Source organism: Amblyraja radiata, chromosome 28 (assembly GCF_010909765.2).
Source record: "Amblyraja radiata isolate CabotCenter1 chromosome 28, sAmbRad1.1.pri, whole genome shotgun sequence".
NCBI lineage: Eukaryota > Metazoa > Chordata > Chondrichthyes > Rajiformes > Rajidae > Amblyraja > Amblyraja radiata.
Window position 1 is genome coordinate 22,580,570 of NC_045983.1, and position 15,402 is coordinate 22,595,971.

At 43.4% G+C, this 15,402-nt stretch overlaps 1 protein-coding gene across 1 annotated transcript in view; it reads left to right on the forward strand.

Annotated features, from left to right (window-relative positions):
- fkbp6 (FKBP prolyl isomerase family member 6 (inactive)) overlaps window positions 1-15,402 on the forward strand; it is a 44,717-nt gene that overhangs the window by 11,582 nt on the left and 17,733 nt on the right. Inside the window, exons 2-7 of the mRNA XM_033046049.1 lie at window positions 3,177-3,302; window positions 4,646-4,763; window positions 5,520-5,609; window positions 9,268-9,470; window positions 12,526-12,645; window positions 14,987-15,184. Of these exons, the coding sequence (XP_032901940.1) occupies window positions 3,267-3,302; window positions 4,646-4,763; window positions 5,520-5,609; window positions 9,268-9,470; window positions 12,526-12,645; window positions 14,987-15,184 (765 nt within the window). The 5' untranslated portion in view covers window positions 3,177-3,266. The remainder of the gene's footprint in view (window positions 1-3,176; window positions 3,303-4,645; window positions 4,764-5,519; window positions 5,610-9,267; window positions 9,471-12,525; window positions 12,646-14,986; window positions 15,185-15,402) is intronic.

Consider the following 15,402-nt stretch of genomic DNA (forward strand, 5'->3'; position numbering starts at 1 on the left):
GGGACATCTCTTAGCAGCTCGTAACGCTAACGGCAGGTACTCGGGAGATGCGGTAAGCTCGTGAAGATTTTTCAACATGTTGAAAAATGTCCACGAGAGCCACGAGTACCTACGAGCTGCTATTACCGTAATTCTCCGAGTTCGAATCAGGGGAAACTCGGGAGAATTAGCTCGTACAGTGGGACAGCCCCTTAATGCCTGGAACTTGCCACTTATCAGCGTATGCCTGGACGTTGAATTGCTTGTATTCCCTGCAGGCATGTACGAAAAACACTGGTCAATTGCAATTCATTTTTCTGCTGTTGTCAAATGAAAGTCATGTTGACAGGTGGATGTCAAAACAGCAGAGATGCAGGAGATTACGGGTGCTGCAATCTGGGGAGAAAAATAAACTTCTGGAGGATTAGGAAAATAAAGATACTGGAATCTGGAACAAAAAGCTAACTGCTTGGGGAGCTCATTGGGACAGGCAGCATTTGTGAAGGGAAAGGGCATTCAACATGGGGAAATGGCACATCCAGAGGAGGGAGCTCAACCCAAAACATCAACTGTCCATTTCCCTCTGCAGGTGCTGCCTGACCCAGTTGAGTTCCTCCAGCAATTTGTTTTCTGCTCCAGATTCCAGCATCTGTGGAACTCTCTGCCACAGAGGGTGGTTGAGGCCTGTTCATTGGCTATATTTAAGAGAGAGTTAGATGTGGCCCTTGTGGCTAAAGGGATCAGGGGGTATGGAGAGAAGGCAGGTACAGGATAGTGAGTTGGATGATCAGCCATGATCATATTGAATGGCAGTGCAGGCTCGAAGGGCCGAATGGCCTACTCCTGCACCTATTTTCTATGTTTTCATCTGTAGTCTGTTATGTTTCCATTTTACTGCTGCAAGAACTCAGTGGGCTGAACAGTATCTGTAAAAGTAAAAGCATTTGATATCAAAACAGCATTTGACTGAACATAGCATCAAGAAACACTAGCAATGGAGGTTTAAAGACATCAAGGTTATAACCTATTATTCTCAAATCCAGGACATCATTGTAAGGGTCCCTCAGGGCATTACCCCTGGTCAACCATCTTCAACTGCTTCAAAATCAGAAGTGAGAAAGTTTATTGATTACAGCACGATAGTGCTAAGATGAGCTGGAGTAACTCAGCGGGTTAGGCAGCACCTCTGGAGAAAAGGAATAGGTGACATTTCAGGTCAGAATCCTTCTTCAGTCTCAATGTTCCCTTCTATTTCCAGTTTCTCCTCAAAGCTATTACAGTGGGTCAACATAATTGCTTTCAGGAAACTAGCTCCCAGGAACAATACTTTCATTAGATGGCCTGAGCAGAACATTGAATTGCAACTGGTCATTGCCCCCAGGTGTTCACTTAGGTAGAGAAGCACAAGGAGCAGATTTGAAGCTGAGAGCTCGAGGTGGCTCTGGGAGAGCTTTGGGGGGCTATGTGCTGGAAGATTGGGGAGTCTGGTACAGATGGGAAGGATATTGCCCAAAAAACCATGAAAGTAATGAATCACTTGTAGGACATTTGTAGGCAACTCCTTAAAAAGCTGCCTGTGCTCTCCAGAAAATAGTTATGGCCAATAATCGTGCATTCATTTGCTTTTCAATGAAAGTTTAATGTATAAAAAGCAATAAGTTGAAGAACACATCCAGTGTCATTACCTGACAGGTCAGAGAGTGCTTTGTAATTTAGCTTTTAGATGGAGATTACTGCTATAAAAATACCCTAAAGTAAAATGTTGAAAGGTCGCTTTCTGTAAGAAATGAACCATTAAGCATCAGTAATAAAGCAATGTACATCAACAGACCTTGGGCCAGATTGGATTTTGATATTGAAATACATTTTAAATGCAGCATTGTATTAACATCTCTAGTGTGTTACATGTGGATATGCTAGAGCTAGACTAAGATTGGAACTCATAAATAGAAAGCAACTGCAGTCTAAAATTGATTGATTGGGGATTAAGAGAAGAAGTAATATTATCACAGACTTTGCGATGGTGAGTTTTTGTTAGTGGAAATGGGAATTTGATTTTAAAAGGATAAGACAGGGTTTATTGTGTTACATCCTATCAATAATCCAAACATGGTCAATTTGTTATTGCAGGATTGTGTGTCTCTTGTCTCTATAATAAAATATTTTATGGATCAGAGATTCCAGTTTTGCAGTTGATGGAAAGCCCGGTAGCATTTTCATAGATCTGATAACATACCTGCAGTTCAGCCTGGAGAAAGGACAGTGATATACTCCAGCCAGTATAATTTAATTCATTTTTGTGTCAATTATTAACTGGAAGAAATTAATGGCATACTGAATGAGATTAAAAGGGAGATTTTCTTAACCATGAGATAGGAACTGTACAAATTAATCTTTATGAAAAGCAGCTAAAGCAATGAACGCACCTCAGCTGCTGTGACTATAAGGTTGGCGTATCCTGATTTTATTTGGGATAGTGAAAAGACTCAATATTGTTCATCATGCTTACTCTGAAAGGTTTAAATACAAGCTTGAAATTAAAAATCACTAATAAGATAAATAGGTAATCATGTTGTGAAAACAGAGACACAAGGGACTGCGGATGATGGAATCTTATGTCGAATACAAAGTGCTGGAGTATTGTTGTGGGTCAAGCAGCATCTCTGAAGGGTGTGGATAGGTGATATTTTGGGTTGGTACCCTTCTTCCCGACAAAATGTTGCTTATCCACATCCTCCAGAAATGCTGCGTGACTCCCTGAGTTGCCCCAGAACCTTGGTTCCATTGTGAAAAGAGTAACCTGAAGACTCATGCTACGTAATTGTTGAGATGAGATGTTTGCTTGTCCCTCCGTAGAGAAGGACCTGAGGGACGTTGACACAAAGACAGAGGTTAGGATTAATGTTTGATTGTTGTACTGGCTTGTTTTACTAAAAGCCGTGTCTACACTCGCCTCTCACGGATTATTAAATAATGGGCAAAGCTGTCCAAGACATTTATAATGGTGAATCCTGTCTCAGTTTTGACCAATCCTAATCTGGGAGTGAAAACAACCAGAGTTTGTATCATCGCTGGAGTAAGACCAGTTGAATGCAATTTTCACTGATCTAAGAGGACTGCGCCAGGCAGAAATGACCATGGCATCTTTCAAAGAAAATCCTGTACTATTCATGTACTAATTCTGGTTTGTTTTGCAGAGGCTTTTCATCCATTAGAGCTCCATTTGACAAATCCCTTCCATTGTAATACTCTTGGTGGAAATACAACCTTGCGACTGGGATCTCAGAATGATCAGAGCACCTGAAGATCCAGTGGACCAGCCGGTAACTCTTCACGATATTGTTTTTATAATTTTGTTTCAAGATATCTGACTGGCCAGACATCTACTTGCAAATACAGCTGGAATTTGTTTGCTGGTTAAAGAGTATGGGATCTGCTGTTTTCCTGCTGCTGTATTGCAACATCATTCTCCGATCAGTGCTGAGAATGCTCCTCGCAAATTAGAGGAACAGTACCTCATATTTTGCTTACAAGCCAGTGGTGTGAACATTGAATTCTCTGATTTTATGTAACCCTTGCATTCCCTCCCTCTTCTTAAACCCTCCCCCCCCCCCCCCCCCCCCCGCCACCTCCCCATGCAAGCCGTCCAACTAGTTCCACTGTTTGCATCCTTGTATCCCTCTGTTATCGCCACTTCCCCAGCCAACAATGGGCCATTTTAGGCTCCATCCTTCCTTGGTCATCTGTTGCCAGCCCAGATTTGTTCTGGCCTGTTCTTACCTCGAGTTCCCTCCCCTCTACTTTCAGTCTGAAGAAGGGTCCCGACCCGAAACGCCACCCATCCTTTTCCTCCAGAGATGCTGCTTGACTGGCTGAGTTACTCCGGCACTGAGTTACTCCAGCACTGTGTCTTTCTCTGATAACGCATTTCTCCTCCCTCCCCATTAAGGCATGAGGAGACGCAAAGTAATTATTTATTGATTGCCCTTCAGCAGTATGATCTGCAGCTTGTGGTGTGAAACTGTTCTATTCCCAACCTCTGTTCTGTTAGACAATCATCCTTGGGAGGCATTATTGGTTTTGTCAACCCCAAACTAAAGGAAAATGTTGACGTGGACTTCTGATCCTGAGATATCCAACATTATGAATGCTTGTGAGAAGCTTCATTGACATGGATTAGGCTCTGAGGCTTATCAGGGGTTCAATGACACTTGCAACTGCACAGTGATTATTTATTTATTTATTTTTGCATATTTACACATGCAGGCCCTGCCATGTTTTGGCAGAATGTCCAAAGTCCGGTCCAATAAATAACATTGAACCGGACCGGGGTAAGTGGCATTGGACTGGGGTAAATAGCATTTCCAAATTAATGTATGTAACCTGACACGTGTGGATAATGTAGTACAGAGAAGTCAATATGGCAAGGTACACAAAAATGCTGGAGAAACTCAGCGGGTGCAGCAGCATCTATGGAGCGAAGGAGATAGGCAACGTTTCGGGCCGAAACCCTTCATCAGTCAATGTGGCAACATGAGTCTTCCTCCAAAAGGTAGGAGATTTCATGAGGATTAGGGAAGAGTGATATTAAGGGAGAATCTATATCTGATTCATTATATTTTGTACTTGGCACATGTAAGTGATGTTCAATTACTTCTCTTTTCAGAGTCCTTTCTACTACATGTCTCTGAGAATGCAAGATGTCACTGGTGATGGTGGTGTGTTAAAGGAGGTTCTCCGACATGGATCGGGCAGAATTATCCCACTTACTGCATCAGTCTCTGGTACAGTCAATCATGGGGTATTCTGAACTGATGTTAGTTTCAAGAAAGGGGTGATCACATATTGTTAGATTCTGCCTTGCAATTTAGTGCAGTGCAAGGTAAAATGTATTCCATTTGTCTTCCTCTGTTATCCTTCCCCATCCCCCACCAGTTGACCTATCCAGTCATTCATTGACTGTCATGGCAAGGAAAAGAACTCCAGTTTCAGGTTGGTCCCGGTAAATGAACAGCAGCCAGGCTTTTTAAAGTGGTAGTTCCTGTAATAAAGGCAAACCACGTAAGAATTATGTAAGGCAAACAAATATGACAGGTTGTGAGTGTCAAGAGTGGATCATTGATGAAATTCCTTCTCTAATGTCCTTCCTTGCCGGCCCATCTACAATGCAGGAGTAGTAACTTCAATTTGGATGGGTTAACTGGTTGAAAATTATATTTAACAAACAATGAATCCATCTTATGTATGTTTGGATTAGATGGTGAAGGAGATGAATTGAGCAGATTTCACACCCAGCTTGCTCTTGGAAAGCACTGAAATGGCTAGACTTCTCCACTCTCTAGTTCCCCTCAGTGCCTCTGGAAGAATTTCTGCCCTGAATCACTGGTCTGTACTTGCTTGCAGAAATGGCTGTGGTCATAATGCCCACAGCGACTGAGTGACAGAATTGGTCATCTATCTGAATTCTTTGAATCTGTTTAGGCAAATTTCTTGTTGGGGTTTGCAGCTGAGCTTAATTTTTCTGCACATCTTTCTTGCAGTTCATTACAGTGCGTACAGTGAATACACCGACAAGCCCTTTGATTCCAATGTGCACAGGAATATGCCAAGGTTCATGAAGATCGGTCACGGTGCGTACAAGCTGCTGATGCTTTGGGAGTGATGTGTTGTGAGTTGACATTGCACCTGTACACTCAGCTGCAGACCTGGTGTTGCTGGGACAGAGTGAATGAAAGCCCTCCAACTCGTGTTAGAACTGCTCTCTACCTGCCACCACACTCTCATTTACAACTTTATCTGAGGGGGTTATAATGTTGCTGCATGTTCTCACCTTGCTGCAATAACGCATCAGCTTCCATACAGCGAGTAAAAATAGGTTATTAAAGTTGTAAAATGATTCACCACATGGATTATTGAAAATATTGTTATTGTAATTCTAATCCAATTTGCTCTTTAGACTTCAGAGATACAGCATGAAAAAGTATGCCTTTCAACCCACTGAGTCCGCGCAGACCAGTGATCATCCTGGTGCACTAGCACTACCCTACGCACTAGGGACAATTCGCAATTTTTACCTAAGCCAATTAACCTGTAAACCTGTTCATCTTTGGAGTGTGGGACGAAACTGGAGCACCTGGAGAAAACCCACTAGGTCACAGCGAGAATGTACAAACACTGTACAAACAGCATCCGTTGTCAGGATTGAACCCTGTCTCTGGCGCTGTAATGCCCCTGTCCCACTTAGGAAACCTGAACGGAAACCGCTGGAGACTTTGTGCCCCACCAAAGGTTTCCTTTCGGTTCCCAGAGGTTGCATGTGGTTGCCGGAGGTTGCAGGTAGTGGAAGCAGGTAGGGAGACTGAGAAAAAACCTCTGGGAACCGCACGGAAACCTTGGGTGGGGCGCAAAGTCTCCAGAGGTTTCCGTTCAGGTTTCCTAAGTGGGACAGGGGCATTTGGCAGCAACTCTACGGCTGTGCCACTACTCTCGGTCTTGTGCACCTTGTGGAAAGGCTGAAACTATGAGGGACTGTCAGTGGACTGATTTCTACCTTGCGGCTTGCAGCCAACCAGCCTTCAAGCAGTAATTCAAAATCAGGAGCTCTTGTTGTGATCACAAACCATGTATCCACACCCTGCAGATTCCCTCAGATCCATATCTGTCCACTTAGTGTAGCGGCTGTAGATCTGTGCGCTATTAGTCAGTGACACTGGATGGTAGGAGTAAAGATACTGAGGACAGTGGGCAAAAGTCTAGTGATTAATGGGGATTACAGACAAAGGTGGGGGTTATCCTACACCAGTAAATGGTGCCTTCTGGCAGTGATTGCAATGAATCATGTCTCTCTCTAATATAAACTACTGTGTGAACCGAGGGCCCTCGAGTTGGGGTCTATCATGTGCTTTCTCTAACTGCAAAGTCTAAATAGAGAAGATGGGCACAAAAAACTGGAGTAACTCAGCGGGTCAGACAGCATCTGGTCAGACAGCATCTCTGGGTCGACCCGAAACATCACCTATTCCTGTTCTCCAGAGATGCTGTATGACCTACTGAGTTACTCCAGCTTTTTGTGTCTATCTTTGGTTTAAACCAGCATCTGCAGTTTCTTCCTACACAAGTCTTAAGTGGAGGCTGGGTTCTGTTGCACAGAGTTCAAAGCAAGGGAATAAGCTTAGTTCTCCTTCCGCTCGCAGACTGACGTGGAACGATCCGGAGGTCAGTTTCTCATAAACACTCCTGCATGCTGCTTAAAGCTATTGAAGTGTAGTTCTTATTTCTTCCACGCACCCCAGCCTCTCAAAGTGACCTCTGTTAATTTGAAGCAAGCCGGTGTTGAGAAATAATGCTATTTATGAGATGGAGCACGGATTCACACCACTGAGTCTGTTTACTCCTGGAGAAACACAGTGCACCAGCACCATCTAGGCACAAATCCTGAGTACTTCATCTCCTGGGCTTTCACGTACAGTATTTGAACTGCTCCTGCTATCAATAAGAGATGGTTTGTGTGTATGAACTCTGGGATCCTGCATTTCCAATACCTTCTGTCAGGATAGGCAGCTAGCTTCATTTGTAGGTCAAATGCAGGCTAGTGATGAAAGGGAATGTTACCCTAAGGACCATTGTTTTGTGGGTTGGGACATTGTGAATTAACAATATTTTAAGTTGGCTACTGTGAAATGAGGTTCTACAGTCTAGGACGAAGTTATCAGCTGCCTTGAGGTGTAACTGCAGCCTCTTGTGCCATACTTGAAATGGGGCCACATTTTGGGACATTGTAAATTGGAGTGACTTGGGAGCATTTGATTCCAAAGCTTGAAAAAGCTTGTGGTCCACTTTCCCTCAGTAAGGTCAGCATATTACTGAACACACAAAACCTCAATCTTTCACACAAGAAGAACCTTTAGAAGCTACAATCAACAGTGCTGGAAATTGAGATAGTGAAAATGACTGGTTTGTAACTGGTCTCTGCTTATGTTGGCTGCCCCCTTGAGGCACCGTGAAGTATAGACGGGGTCAATGGACGGCAGGCTAGTCTATGTGGGGGTCTGAAGAAGGGTTTCGGCCCGAAACGTCGCCTATTTCCTTCGCTCCATAGATGCTGCTGCACCCGCTGAGTTTCCCCAGCAATTTTGTGTACCCTAGTCTATGTGATGGACTGGTCGGCATTCACAACTCGCTGTAATTTCTTGTGGTATTGTGCAGAGCATTTGCCATACCCAGCTGCGTTGCATCGGGATATGATGCTTTCTAAAAATCAGTGAGATTGTGAATAGGCTGAGTTTCCTTGAGGAAGTGGAAGCATTGGTGTGCTATTTGCCCTACTATGGTGGCGTCATCTGCAAATTTGTACATGGAATCGGTGTAGAATTTGGTCAACGTCGAGATTGTATAAGGACAATACCAAGGGGGTGGGAACGCAGTCTTGCAGGTCACCAGTTTTGGGAATTATCATGGAGGACATGTCGCCCATTCTTACTGATTGCGTTCTGCTGCTTAGGAAGTCAGCGATCACGTGGTTGCTGTGTTGCGGAGTCAGGAAGTGGTTGCTGAGTCCCAGGTCTCGGAATTTGGAGATGCGTTTGGTTGGAATTGAAGACTCCTATTTATTGACTTTATCTGACATGGGTATTATCCAGATTTTCCAGGAATGAGTGGAGGGAGGGCCAGGGCAACAATGCCTGTCATGGACCTGTTGCTGCATCAAGTGAAATGAAGTGGGACTAGGCTGCCTGGGATAGTGGAGTTAATCTGTGCCATGACCAGCCTCTCTAAACACATCATGATGGATGTCAGAGCCAGCAAGGTAGTAGTCATTAAGGCACGTAACCTTGCGTTTCTTTGGCACCGGGATGGTAGTGGTCGTTTTTAAAGCAGATAGGAACCTCGGATTGGTGTTGGGAGAAGTTAAAGATGTCTGCAAATACTCCTGCAAGAGGACATGGCCAGAGACTCCATCTGGGCCAGTTGCTTTTCATGGATTTATTCTCAGGAAGGTCAATCTGCCAACCATAATGTGTAGGAAGGAACTGCAGATGCTGGTTTACACTGAAGATTAACACAAAATGCTGGTGTAACCTAATAGGTCAGGCAGCATCTCAGGAGAAAAGGAATAGGTGATGTTTTGGGTCGAGACCCTTCTTCAGACTGAGGTCTGAAGTTCAGAAGCTGATTTCTGAGCTCAGACTGAAGAAGGGTAAAGCTGCACCTGATGTTCCTCTCCCGCCCCCCCCCCCCCCCCCCCGCTGTTGAAAACAAGCATAGAATCTGGTGCCTGGTGTGTTTCAGATATAACGCTGCTTGGTATGGAACTAGCAATGCCTACAATGAAAAAAGGCGAGTTCTCCCGCTTTCTCTTTAAGCCACAATATGCATATGGGGTAATGGGCTGTCCCCCGCGGATCCCACCGAACGCCACTATAATGTTTGAAATGGAGGTCCTGGATTTTCTGGATACACTGGAGTCCGATGAATACTTCTCTTTGTCACAGGTAAGCAATTCTGCAACAGGCAGAGTAGGTGATATTTCTGCTGTTGTAGTTTGTGACGGTCTTGGACGTGGATTGCTTATCTTGTTAATTTAAAGCTGCCTGAACTACCAGCCTGACACATGTCCTTGCAATTCAGTCCTGTTCTATGTGTGCTTGTACTTGTTTATATTTCCTGTCGAATGTTCTGGGTCCGGAGATTTAAGCTGCACTGCTTTTAACATGACAGCTTTTCAGATAGATGAATGTGATTGTCATCGGTTTTAAATCCAGAGTTGGAGGGAATGCAAATCAACTCTCTGCATCGGAGCACAACACCCCACCCACACAGTAGCAGGAGTTAAGTATTTTGAACACAGTCACTGTTTCTATGTTTATTACACAGTGGACCATTTTTGAAGATTTTTCATTGAACTTGCTTTGCGCCAGTTTCTGTTCATGCCTTCTTATGGTAAAATGTTATGATCCTGTAACTCTTGCATTGTCTTCTATCTCTAAATAATTTGTGAAAAAAATGTAAAAAACGCAGACGCCTTACATCTGAAATATAAACAGAAAATGCTGGAAATCTTTAGCTGGTCGGTCAGCATCTGTGGGAAGGGAAACCATTAAAGTTTCGTCGTGAATGTGCTGCCTGACCTGCTAGGTCTTTCTAGCATTTTCTGTTTTTATTCTGTATCTTCTTCTTCTTGCGTATGGCATGCACAGCCTAAAGTTGTCGGACAACTTGTTCTATTTGATCTTATTTGATTGTGCACACCAGGTTGATTGCATTCGTCGAAACAGGGTGGACCACGTGAAAGTTGCAATCTCCCACCCCTTTATTCTGTATGATTTGCATGTTCCCCATCACTTTCACTTTTTTGCTTGTCTACTTTCTGAGCTGAATGGGGAAGTAATGTGAAGTCATGTTCTGGAATTAAATACAAATTGCTGATTAAATGACTTCAGCTCTTTTTCCTTTTTGTGCTCTTCTCTCCATTAATTATAGTTTCTCTGAACTGTTTACTGTGAGATTATTATTCATTGTCTCTGCGTTATTTCCAGTGGCTTTGTAATGTTTTAATTAAATCTTTCATGTCATTGAAGGGTGGTCTGTCCCATTTGCTGTAATAGCTCACCTCAAGCTCTGTGCAGACCTACTCTATTCTGACCACATCCCAGCACCGTCAGGACATGGACTATAACTAGGCCTTGTGAACTAGTCTCTGGATCCTGAGTGCTCCTGTGCCAGGTTCGCATCGCTAATGTTGTTTAAGTGATAGGAGCAGAACCAGGTCATTCGACCCATCAAGTCTACTCTGCCATTCAATCATGGCTAATCTATCTTTCCCTTTTAACTCCATTCTCCTGCCTTCTCCCCATAACCCCTGACACCCGTACGAATTAAGAATCTATCTATCTCTGCTTTAAAACTTTCCATGGACGGCCTCCACAGCCTTCTGTGGCAGTGAATTCCACAGATTCTCCACCCTCCGACTATGTTATTACACGTATAGAATGTTAACTGTGGCAAAGAAGCATTATTTCCCCAGGGTGCGAGCAGAGACATCAGGGTGTTCCTTCTTAAGGTGATCCCTTGTGTAAAGAATTGTCCAATAAAAAGCTGAGAGAACTGAGAATTGATGCTTATCCATTTGATGAGAGTTGGTGGGTTGACTTGCTTAATTGACGTAGATTACCGGTAAATGAATACCAGCGAAAATATTTGCAAAGTTAGAGAGGATTAGAATGAATCCATTGAATAGTTAAACTTGATAAAGTGTAAAACACTGAAATTAGTTCAGATGGCACACATTTGTGAAAAGTTCATAAGAGCACATTGAAGAATAGCAATAGTTAGGAGAAATGGAGCTCAAGTGAGTGTACCTTTCTGTGGAGTGCAGAGTGAGATGGGCCACGTTGGGCATATTCCCCAGGAATGGATCAACGGAGAGTGATCTGAACGAAGAGAAACTAGTAAGAATAGTGGCCAGTAAATCTTATCCTCCGGATTGAGAATTGAGGGGAAATGGTTGAATGTTGAAGTGAAATTTGAGTCTTTAAGACCTGCCCAGAAGAGAAATATTTTCAGGGAATCTTTGAGACACGTATATCCCAGAAGGGCATAGATAAAGAATGGGCCGTTTAAAAGCGAGATGTTATTTATGAAGGAGGCATAGTAATGGATGTGGGGAATTTTATTTTTAAGGACAAGGTTGAAGTATCAATCATTTCAACTCCACACCAGGAAAGTGTTGATATATGTTGTGATGACTGATTTGTTGTCCTTTATGATATCCTCTGCAGTCCAGTAATCCTTATGCCTCCTGTGGTGACCCAGTGATGAAAGCCAACTATGGACAGAATGCTGGAGACCATTTGGTTGTGAGTGTGGTGAAGGAGAGAAAGAGAAAGGCTTGATTTGCTGGGTTGAAGGGAACATAGTAATCTGTTGCGTAGGAAGGAACTGCAGGTGCTGGTTTAAATCCAAGGTAGACACAAAATGTTGGAGTAACTCAGCGGGACAGGCAGCATCTCTGGAGAGAAGGAATGGGTGACGTTTCGTGTCGAGACCCTTCTTCAGATAGTAATCCTGTTCCTATGACACGGGACAGGGAGAGCAACCTAGTTACAATCTTGGACATGGAGAAGCTTTCCTCACACCTTTACCCATCTTACCTATTTTTAACCTCCACTGTGTTGTTTTAAACCACCTAACTGCATACTGATACGGGGACCTCTGCCACCCATCTGCCTACCGGTGCACCAAGGACAAACCTTGTGAATATTGGCGCTCTGCAGAGGAAACCCCTGTAATTTCATCTGTTTACAATAGACCACTGGTGTGGTTACAACTTCTTTTCAAAGACACAACAATATGTCAATAAATGGTGAAAATGTAAAATGGGCTAGCACTTTCTCTCATCCAGTGGGATCCACTCTGATTAAGAAGGCAATTTATGAATGAGGACTTGATTCAAAGCAACTGATGTCTTCTAAATCAGGACGGGGTATGACCTCCCTTTGACAGTATTTATTGCTATCCCTTTGACTATGTTTTGTTCCTTCGCTTTAGGAAGAGCAGGTTAAATACCCTTTGGACAAACTGTCGATTGTGGCCAATACAGAGAGGGAGTTGGGGAACCATTTCTTCCACCAGAAACGATACGAGGATGCAAAGGACCAGTACAAGAAGGTACAGAGTAATGTGTGGAAAAATAACACTGCATACTGACACCGTGATTTACATATAAAGCTTGGTATGGATGTAGGACTAACAACCCAGAGGCTGCAGCGATTAGCACACCTCCAGATGCAGGGACAGTTTTGTCCCAGCTATTATCAGGCAACTGAACCATCCTACCAACAACTAGTCCTGTGCTACTATCTACCTCATTGGTGACCCTCGGACTATCTTAATCGGTCTTTACTGGACTTTATCTTGCACTAAACGTTATTCCCTTTATCATGCATCTGTACACTGTGGATGGCTCGATTGTAATCATCTTTTGTATTAATGCTGACTGGTTAGCACGCAACAAAAAGCTTTTTGCATACCTCGGTACACGTGACAATAAACTTATCTCAAACTCAATAGTTATATCTCTGGTCACCTTTCTGCGTAGATAGTCTTGCATTCCAGAATGAGCCACATTTTGACTGCGACTTGCCTCTGATGTTTTGGCTTTGGCAAAACTCGCCAGCTCCAGGCCTCATCACAGCTCCAAGCCTCAGTCTAAACAATTCCAGACTCCGTGAGCTGGGACTGACTGCACTGAACATGAAATAGCGCTGACTCGCTGTTGTTTGAAGTCGTGCATCCCACAAAGGAAGATGGTTGTGATTATTAGAGGTCGGTCATCTCTGTTGAAGGTTATTGCGGAGGGAGTTACTGAAGGGCAGTCTCCTTGCCACAACCATCTTTAGCTGCTTCATCTGGAAGACATAGAAGTTCTCACTCTGATGTTCATTTGCAATTCTTAAAAACAATTTAAGCAAGCTATGTCTGCATTCAACAAGTCCTGGACAACATTCAAGCATTGGCAGATCAAAGTCAAGTAACGTTCTCACCACACAAACACCAGGGAATGATCTATTCCCCCAGTAGATGGTCTAACCATATCCCAAATCTAAACATCATCCAAAAGGACACAAAGTCCTGGAGTAAGTCAGTGGGTCAGGCAGCATCTCTGGAGAACGTAGATAGGTGAGGTTTTGGGTCTGGATCCTAATTCAGCCTGGAGTCTGACTTAACCCAGCACTTTGTGTCTTTTTATGTAAAAAGTCCTATCTGCCGTCCCTTATTTCTACATTTTCCCATCATCATCCTGCAGGTCCCTTTTGACTTGGACCTTAAATGGAACAGCCACATGGATAATAAATATTGGCCATGCCACAAGCACTTGCAAACTATAAATAATCTTTTTAAAAGCTTCTCATCCTCTAATCCTTAGTGCACCTTTTTGGCTGAGTGATTCATATGTATCAATGCAAGTATGCATCTCAAGGATCACCCCAATAAAGACACTTCCTGGAACAGCTGCCAAGCAGAGTGACTTTCTTGATTTTGTGTGATGGGTGATGTGGGAGTTTATTTTATTATTGTCACATGTACTGAGGTACAGTGAAAAGTGATGTAGAATCTACTTGGCTTTAAAGCATGCAATTTTAACGAAACAATTGGAGTAGCAGCTTAATGGTACATTTCAGGAAACCTCTGTCAATAACACATAGAATGTGCAGAATGTGTCCGGTGGTAATACGAATAGAAAATGATAAATTGTCAGGCAGCATATATGGAGAGAGAAGCAGTTACTGGTTCAGATGAATGATCCTTCATCGAAATTGGCAGGGGGGGGGGGGGGGGGGGGGAGAAAGAGGTGATGGGAATATAATTGTATTTTAGGTTGCAGAGGGTGGTGAAGACATTTCTGCTCCAAAATTGCCTCTGTAATTGTTTAAAAATTGCCTCAAATTGTTACTCTGATTTCATTTGAAATTTGGGAACATGTGCTTCCAACATGTTGACTCAAGAGCCTGCAAATGCTGAATCTGGAGTAGGAAGTGGCGGTTGATATTTAAGGTCAGGACCCACTAAATCTGGACAGATGAAGTCTGTTCACAGATGGAACCCCCCACACAGAGTTCCTCCGGCAGATTGTTTGTTGCTTCTGATATGTTGCTGGGTGAGGTTTCCTAAAGGAACAGACAAGTTAGAAATGTTATCTTCAGTCGTCTAATTAATATATTTCTATGTAATACCAGAACTTAATCCCATTTTCCCCCTGTTTATCCTCTCTGACCATTCTGAATTATATTTGATGCTCCTTACTTTGCTCTAGGGTTGCTATATTGTAGCATCTATGGCAAAACGAGTGAAGAAATCAGGATCTAAATTGCTAATCCCTGGGTTTTAATTGCACGTCTGTTTTCCCCACACCTCAGCTCGCCACAGCAGGCCAGACTGAGAGGAGGAGCAGTGGTAGAAGTGCCCCACGTATTCTCCATTTCATCTTATTTTCATTGTTTCTCTGCAGGCCCTGTCCGTGTTTGCCAACCGCCAACCGGCTAATGAGGCCCAAAACCAGAAATTTCACTCCTCCAAACTGTTGCTGTTCCTGAACCTCTCCATAATCTACTTGAAGTTGGATTTACCAAGCCGTGCACTGGTTTATGGGGAGAGGGCTTTACAGATTGAAAGCAAACATCCCAAGGCACTGTTCAGGTGCGGCCTGGTGAGTAGATTACACTCTGTACAGCTTCTAGCTGAGTAAGCCCGCATTTTACCATAAGACATAGGAGCAGGATTAGGCCACACATCCCATCAACTCTACTCCGCCATTCGATCATGGCTGATCTATTTTTCCCTCTCAGCCCAATTCTCCTGCCCTCTTTCCGTAACCTTTGATGCCCATACTAATCACAAACTTATCAATTTCCACTTTATGAATAC